At 43.3% G+C, this 9,190-nt stretch overlaps 1 protein-coding gene across 1 annotated transcript in view; it reads left to right on the top strand.

The window, feature by feature from the left end:
• Positions 1–946: 946 nt before the first annotated feature.
• The window catches only part of PACRG (parkin coregulated), a 583,836-nt gene continuing 575,592 nt past the window's right edge, over positions 947–9,190 (top strand). The window contains exon 1 of the mRNA XM_083176499.1: positions 947–1,294. Coding sequence (XP_083032625.1) covers positions 1,175–1,294 — 120 coding nt within the window. The 5' untranslated portion in view covers positions 947–1,174. The remainder of the gene's footprint in view (positions 1,295–9,190) is intronic.

Below are 9,190 nucleotides of genomic sequence, written 5' to 3'. Positions count from 1 at the left end.
TAGTTGTTTTACAGTTTAATACTGGGCATACATTAGGGAGACTTTCTCCTCTTGGAGAGGTCACCCACAATCCCCACGGGGAGATATAAAGCATGCAGTCCTTTCATTTGCAATATATAGCGCTTGTGATCCCAGGCAAGCCTGTCTGGCTTGGAGGCAATCCAACAGATTGCATGCAGCTGATGTGAATTGCAGGATCCAGTACCAGGGCCAGGCATCTGACATGCTGTCATTCATATGCAATTTGGGCTCTTGATCAGCCACACTGGAAAAGAGCCCACATTGCATGTGAATAGCCTACTGTGGTGGCCGCCCTTAAGACAAACATGAAGTTCACAACCATCACAAGAGGCGTTATACATACCCTCCAACATGACCCTCTCCATTAGGTACAAAATGCTCTGTTCCTGGACTTCCCTCTTAATTTATGATTGCCGTCACCTGTGTTGAACTAGTTTATTTATAAGAAAGGTGTGTCAACACAGGTGACGGCAATCATATAAGTTAGAGGGTCCTGGAACAGAGCATTTTGTACCTAATGGAATGGGTCATGTTGGAGGGGTATGGTTATATCAAGAAGTAGATACACTAAAAGTTCACCATAGCAACCAATCAGCTCGCTTTAGGTAACTTTTCTACTTGCCCACTCAGCGTGTATCCATTCCTAATTACTGATCTATTCTATACTTTAACACGTCTAGTCCAAGGTACGACTGACCTCGCAGCATACAGAACGTCCCTTGCTCAGCCTCCGGTACACAGCACTACACATGTAGTGTGTCTGCCGTTGCTGCTGCTGTCAGTGTCAGTAAATTTCCAGACACGGACATCAGCGGCTGCCGGTGACTGACTGTTACCCTAATCACGTGCTCAACACCCTCGGTAACTGAAGCCTACTGTCAATGTACACTACACAGACTTGCAGGGGAACTGCGCATGCGCATGATTGAAAAGCACGCTGGGACATTGGGGAGGACGCTGCAAAGTTGCGCTGGTTTTCCCGGTCATGTGCTACGTCACAGAGAGTTGATGGGTTGCTTAGCGACCAGGGCAGCGTGTCTTTGTAGCCCTGGTAACGGACATAAACAAGCGGACACCGCTGAGGTGACACGGGTCGATTCTCACCCTTCTGGCTTGAGTAACATCTCACCTTCTTAACCGCATAGTGCCGAATATGGTGGTAGAGAGCAACAGCAACAAGCCGCAAGCGCAGACCGAGCTTTCCAGGACCAAGGACAAGACATCAGCCTCCTCCGAAGGATTCACCATTAAAGCCATGATGAAGAATTCAATTGTAAGTGAGAAGCATAATGTGCATTGTAAGACACATACTGTGTCTGTACCCACAAACTGTCAAGCAAAACGTCCAATGTACTGTATACACAACAACATACTGTAGCAATGCACAAATGCACACTATGTACGGTACTAAACCCTAACTCCTTAACTCCATTACTAATTCCTTAAACTGGTCGTACACTATACAACTAGGTGATTCATCACGCCCTACGGGTGCTCTTCTTCACACTGTCGTAAGGGTGTGAACGCTTTTATTGCGTGGGTTTTATTGCGTGGGTTAGGGTCGGTTGCGAAGGTGCCATGGGTGGGGGAAGGTGCTTGGGGGTGGTCTGGGTGGGGTAGTGGCGGGTGCTGGGACACTGTGGGTGGTGGAGTTGCAGGTGAGGGGCAGTGGCGGGGGTGCTGTGCGTGCGTGTGTGGGGGATAGGTGGATGCAGTGTTGCCGTGGCTGGGTGCAGGTGTACTGTGGGTTGAAGAGGTCCAGGTGCGGGGGTGCATTAGTACCACGGTTGGGGAGTGGCAGGTGCAAGGTTGCCACAGGCGGGGAAGGGTGTATGTGATGGTGTGGGAGGGGCGAGTGCAGGGGTGCCGCATGTGGGTGGAGGGGGGGCTGCATTTGTGTGGGGGACGGACAGGGGTGCTGCCAGTGTTGGAGGGGCAGGCGGGTTTGGCGTGGGTGAGGGACGGGGTCTGAGCCTGCTGTGGCGGTGTGCCATGGGTGGGGAGGGGTGGGTGCGGTGGTTTCGCAGGTGGGTGTGGCGTGGGGGGTAAGGGTCAGGTGCGAGGGTGCCATGGGTGGGGGAGGGTGCTTGGGGGTGGGGCAGTGGCAGGTGGTGATGTGGGTAGGGGAGGAATGGGTGTGTCCTGGGACACTTGTCGGGTGCCTTGATTTGGTGCCCCAGGACCAATTCAAATTAATTATGGTCCATTTAATAGGATTATTGTGGATGACAATCTTGTCCCTCACCACATAACTTTATCTAGGGATGACATATAAACACAATTTATAAGTATAAATACTGCATACAAACAGAGAAATCTAGTAAAAGATATTTGTTAGTGGTAACAATACATACAAATCCTCCTGCATGTTCAAAAGCTCAGTTGAAGCAACAAACACTTCAGCAGGAATGCGCATCAGCATTGTGATAGAGCGCACACACTGAGCGATGTAAACGATTTGTTATTTAGAACATCTCGTTATTTTTCACATTGTTTACAAAGTCATCTAATGAGCAGCTTTAGTATAAACAGGTTGAGTATCCCTTATCCAAAATGTTCGGGACCAGAAGAATTTTGGATAACGGATTCTTCCGTATTTTGGAATATTTTTATAATGGAATGAGGTATCTTGCATTTATGTTGTATGAGCACATAAAACACCTGAAATACACACAAATAGATTTTATTTGTGCATGAAACAAGGTTTTAAGACCAAAAGCAAAGTTTGTGTACTATCTCAAATACAGAATTTGAATGCCAGGCAATCATGCCCTTGCACATATTTCCTGCCAATTACATGTTATTTCCCCAGTAGTGCCAGTTACAGATGTAGTACATTTTGGAAACTATGGTTTTCAGAATAATTTGGATAACGGATATTTGGATAAGGGATGCTCAAACTGTACTCATGCAGGTTGTATGCATGTATTGATTTCTGCAAACTCCAAACTTTTGTATCTTTCAGTACATTTTTCAAGTTAATAAAAAAAAATTCAGGCAAATTATGAATGCTTCATATACAGATATAATTGTTATTAATTATTGTAAGCTGAAATATGAGAATAATAATAATTAATAATAATTTTCAGCTCCAAGATAGAGATAAAATGAAATTGATGGTGCTGTACGATCTAAAAAAGTGTAGGAGAACAGTAAAATACAAAGTATTACGTGTGACAGAATGTAAAAAAGGGTATTGAAACACTATCTCAATTAAAGTAATAGATCTTATCTTATAATTAATACTTATGCATGGGCAAATGCAGCATTTCTGAAGGGGGGTATCCAGATATGTGCCTGACATATTATGATAATATATATATATATATATATATATATATATATATATATATATATATATATATTATCTACTACATTCCTACAGAGGGCACAAAGCAGCTGTACAAGGGGTTGAGGAGTGCCTATTCACACTGCTGTTTTTATAGATATATATAGATATAAATAGATGAGACATACTGAAAGGAATGACGCTCTGGTCTTCCTCAAAAATATATACAGAGGCCACCTCTCCTGCTTCTGCTGAGTGGCCATCACCGCTGCTCCTAGACAGAGGTGTAGCATGGAACATGCTCATGTCACAGTGCCCCCCAATAGCAACCACAGTTGGAGATACAATGTCCCGCAAAGGAAAAAAATCTATAGGCTATAATTAGGGTGGCCAGTCCAGCACCAACACGCTGACTGCTGGTGCACCCCTCTCCCCCATCCCTGGGAGGTTGCACTTGAACTGAGTGCGAATGGGAGCTGACCCCATGCAGGACTGGCAACAGAAATTTTGAGGCTTGGTACCCTGACATATCTGCCCCCCCAATCAACCTTTCTCCACATGCATTCATATGTTTTATACACAGTGAGGGTGTCAGGACCCAGAAAGACAGAGAGGGGTAAAATGGTACAGCCCCTCCAGTAGTGACTGCAGGGATTTTGTTGGGGCTTATGGCAGAATATTCTCCAATGGTGGCTGAAGGGGGAATCCCTACCTGGACATTACTTTACAGGGCTGCTCTGGGGGAAGCCTGGTAGTGTGTTCGGTCAGTAGAACGTGGACTGCAGACCACACTGGAGAGGTGAACTGCGCTGCCTGGGATGGAGAGCCAGGCTCTGACACAGGCAGCTGCAGCAGAGCAGGTACTCTAGGGAACCCTGAGGCTGCGGGAGCAGCGAGGCTCAGTGAGAGACATTGTGAGTACTCACCAGCCAGTGTGGGAGCCCCTGCCGGGATTCTGCGGCACAGGCACCTGAGTGAAAGTCTGGCGACTGTGGAGTGTGCATCGGTGACTCACTGCTCTTCCCCACCACTGCAGCTGTCCCGCAAATTTTGTTTTGCTCACCCTTCCACCAGCAGTGCGGAAGTCCTGCCGCTGCTAATTCCAGGTGCCGCTGGTTAGTGCCTCGTGCTCCTCTTTGCTTTGCACTTCAGTGCTGCGGAAGCAACAGGAGGTTGGCAGCTGAAGGGGAAAAAAACTTGGCTTATCAGGGGGGGTTTCTTTGCAACCAGAACCCCCCCCCCCCCTGCGTGTGCCACTGTTATGAGATCATAATATAAACAGCAACCTGAACTCAGAACTGCATTAGGTGTGCAAATTATTACATGTCTTGGATTTAAATAAATGTTGCAAAAATGCATATACGGGTTATTCCACACAAAATATACACAGGTCTCTGAATGACCATTTCAGATTGTTATAAAAATTAAAAGAAGGGGGTTCTGTAAGTAATGGGGCTAACCCCAAACTGACAGATTCCGGCGCTTAATGGGGCAAACAATATAAATTGGTGGGTGGCTTAAAATAAATAAAACCACTAATGCTGCAGGTGTTTTGCTGAGTCAACTGGAACTCAGGAAGGAGAGAGGAGTATGGAAGAAAAAACACTTTGCGCTAATTAGTGGATGTATAAGGCTCTGGGAGAAATAACAGTGAACAATATGTATACTGGACACACCTTTGGAAAAATTATAACAATTTATTATAAAAGGCAATATACATATGCAATTAATACAATACAATTAAATTAAAAATAAAAACAATAAGTTGATAGGATGATGCGGTATCTATAGAATGTGTCAATCACGCTTGCATTTATAACTCCTTGGAAGTAGAAGCACTAGGTGTTAATCATCGGGGTGAACTTATTAGTTGAAGCGGGTTAGTCAATAGCACAGATGTATAGCCCCTTAGCGTGTAGGCAGAGCACGCATATAACAGTCTGTTGGGGCGACGAATTAGGTTGTAACAATTGGTAACAGCAATGATTAGTATTTGGAGCGGGTTAGTGGGAGAGAGTTAGTCAACAGCATATATATACAACCCCTTAGCGTGTAGGCAGAACACGCATGTAGCAGTCTGTTGGGGTAACGGGTTAAATTGTAGCAATTATTACCAGCAGTAATTGTATTGGATATCTCACCCTCCACAACAAGAAGATGCTTTGTAGATGCCGGGGAGCCTAATGTTGCTGTGGCTCGACCCGCTTGGTGGCAGAGGATGGTCCGACTGGTGTTACAGTTGTATTGCCGGTAAAATTGAAGTGCTCTCAGCCCACTGAGGTACGGGGGATGTCAGCGGCGGCTTGCTGTAGTATGTAGAAGCCAGCGGCTGTGCGTATCCACCATGTGCGGTGGTGCTGTTAGGCTGATTGTAGCGTCTCGTTTGTCCAGAGACGTAGCCGGACAGCTGATGGAGTGAAGCGTTAGATCCAGGGAGGGTGCAAGCGTGGTGACATAGAACAGAAGTGACGTTGTCAACGTGTTTCGTTTCTATGGTTACCAGAAACTTTTTCAAGACGAGTAAAGACTTCCTTTGGTGACGCCATTTAAAGGCTCAAATGCTCCTATCTATCAATCAATCAATCAATCATTGATTCAATAAATATCAATTAAGCAGGTGTGTCCAGTAAAAGCAAAATTATACCAATAATTTTGCTAATAATATACCAATATATATTCGGATTATCTAGTATCCAATATAGAGATACACATATCTATTTCTTTAAATATATGACAATTAGTATCCTTTATTACACAGTGTCGCAGATGTCTAAAATGTTGATTTATTTACAGCAGGTGAACAGAGAGGAATTTATGCGAAAGAGAGAGAGATATATATTAAAAAAATTAAGAAAATGTTTTGAAGAAAATCATATGGATTATATAGGGCCATTCTTTCAGAAATATATTTTGCATATAACCAATACTGATCATCATAAAGGGCAGAACCAATACATAATTGTTGTATATCATCATTCCTATGATTTTATATATTATACCTTTGTGAACATGTTACCATCATTTGGAGATAAGAAGCTAATAATAATATATTGAATTTGGTGAAGCACAATAATTTATTTCAATTTAGACAGAACTAGTTAGACCAAACTAAATAACAGTCTAGTACTCCTGTGTGTATGGAGTGAGGGGAGCGGCATCTGCAAACTGGTAGTGTCATGGGAGATACTTTACCACACACCACAAGTAGATAACGGTCTCCACAGACTACACAAAGAGGACAACCAAACAACGTACATTATGAATAATAGATATATTGAAATTATATATAAATGAAAAAATAGAAAATGAAGAAAAGGTAAACTAGATCAAATCTAGTCCATGCACATTAGGTCCAAGGCCTCGTTTAAGCCTTGTGGATTAAGGGTCTTTAATCTAAAAATCCATGAGGACTCAGCCAAGCACAATTTTCTGAATCGGTTCCCACCTCTCTTGGTGATTGGAATATGTTCAATTGCCATGACAGTGAGTCATGGAATTGAACATGGATTTTTAGATTAGAGACCCTTAATCCACAAGGTTTAAACGAGGCCTTGGACCTAATGTGCATGGACTAGATTTTATCTAGTTTACCTTTTCTTAATTTTCTATTTTTACATTTACAAATAAACAAAGCAATATTTTTCCAGTTCACTACATTAAAGGAATGCATGTTTCTCTTCAGATGTGTTTGGGGATGAGATTCTACAGACAGCGCCTGCTTCATTTCTGCATAAGAAGGCAGGGCATATGGTGACCGCATCAGAATGCTTGCTAGGTCAGTCATCAAGGTTTGACTGTCCCAGGAGTGGCTGTAGGTGGCAGGAGAGTTATTGGGGTACAGCAGTTACTGAGACAATGCATTTTAGTAGTTGTTAAATCTTAGTGGTAGGAAGGACCTTTAACACCCAGGGGGGAAGAGCAATGCTGATGGCTCCACACTGTCACTATCCATACCACCACTCATTGCCTTTAGTAACCACGTGGCGAGTGAAGCACCTCTAGGAAATAGATCTAACCAATACAACTACTGGTAAATAATTCCCATGAGACTCTGCTGAGGGCCGTGTGAGAAGAACGTGTGCTAAGCTTTGATTGGAGAAGCCCATCACATGCTCCTCTGATCCATGGAGATCATCAGCAGCCTCATAGGCTGTGCCTTCTCTTTGCTGCCTGGCTGTGTGACTGAGACGGGTGCTGGAGGACTGCCCGACAGTCGGGATTCTTCGGGTCAGTACTCAGACATCGGAGTACTGACTGTTTAAATGCCCAACAGTCAGGATCCCGACTAACAGGGGCTATTCTCCCTTGTGGGGAGCCTACAAGGAGTTTCTTTGCCCTCCCCCTCCCTGTCGGAGAACAGGCAGCCGGGATTCCGATGTCTGAAACTTACCATCGTTATCCCGATTGTCGGACTGCCGTACCAGACCCGACTGAGACATGTTATAAGTATCGTGTTGCTCCCAGGCTTCTGTCTCTACCTACCAACACCTCTTCTTCAGATTTCTGTTCCTCCCTGCTCCAAGACACACATTCTCCCTATCTCATATGCCACTGTAATTAGACTCTATGCTTTTTCAAATGTGATACAAATGGTCCATGGTTATGTTTGGGTAGACTTAAAATAATAACCAATGAATGTCACTTTAAAAAATCTTTTCCATGCATCCCGCATGGCCATGGGACTCACAAGGCAATACATCCGGCCCTATATCTTGGAAAGCAAATATTTATTTCCTTTTTGTTTTTAAAAAAAGGGTATTTTTGGTACACATATGCACATGCTGGCACAGTTGTAATCCATTATTGCCATTTTCACCTGTTCAATAATATTCAGCAATTGTTTTAATTAACACAAACAAGTTATTTGTAGACATCACAGTTTGACATTATTTATTATTCCAAACATTAAACCATATTACTGTCTGTTGCTTTTTGTAAACTATGAGTGCATTACACTCTGTGTGACAATTTGCTTGTCATTCATGCAGAGGAAAACCAAATTAAAATAATAGTAGAGCAGTCAACCAGAGGCTTCTAGACACAATTAATGCACCAATACGGTTGTTATAGCCCACTATATTCAGTAATTAATTAGTGGTGCGCCAGTAATCAGGATCATTGCCAAAAAAAAAAGCATCAATTGATCATCCAATCTGATAATGAAACATCAGGTATTTACAATTATTTTACAGACTTGCTAGTCAGTGAGGCTGTAGTGCTATTGATCTCATGAAATACCTAAGTAGAAAAACCAAACAGAAGATTTTGTCTGTTCAGTTATACCTAATTTATACCTAATTGGCATATTTATTAAAGAACATTTGTGAATTATTCCATTAAAAACATCTGTTTTGGGGATTAGTATCAATTATGTAAGTATCACCTGAATGTTTGTATATGCAGGGAGACCGTAGCAGATTATAAAATAAACACCCCCTCCAATAACATTTTCCGAAGCTTGACAAGGCCCTGATAGCTACCGCAAACTGAATATGCCACTGCTTGTCTCTGTGCGGTCCCAACAACAGTTACTGAATGTACTGCTTCTTAGTGATCCTGTGGTGCTACTGTGGTGCTTCTTGGGCTACTTCATGTCTGTTGGAGTAAGATACCATTACTTTCTTACCTGCTCTGCTGACTTCTATTGCAGTCTTCATATCCGTTTAATGCTATAGGGCCCTGCTCATGTTTCTTAACTGCTGCAGTCTAGCTGCTATCTGTTGCAACATACCCTCATACATACTCAACTGTCCTACTCTCTTGACACAATCAGAATCCAGTTCAGTGTGACCCTGTGATGCTCTGCTCCTGTTACTTATTATTGCCACCTGGACACAGTTTTGCTTGACACAGTTTTCTCACCTGCTTTCCTGGTCTGTT

Source organism: Crinia signifera, chromosome 3 (assembly GCF_055691185.1).
Source record: "Crinia signifera chromosome 3, ASM5569118v1, whole genome shotgun sequence".
Classification (NCBI taxonomy): Eukaryota; Metazoa; Chordata; class Amphibia; order Anura; family Myobatrachidae; genus Crinia; species Crinia signifera.
This window is presented reverse-complemented; position numbering and strand designations above follow the sequence as displayed.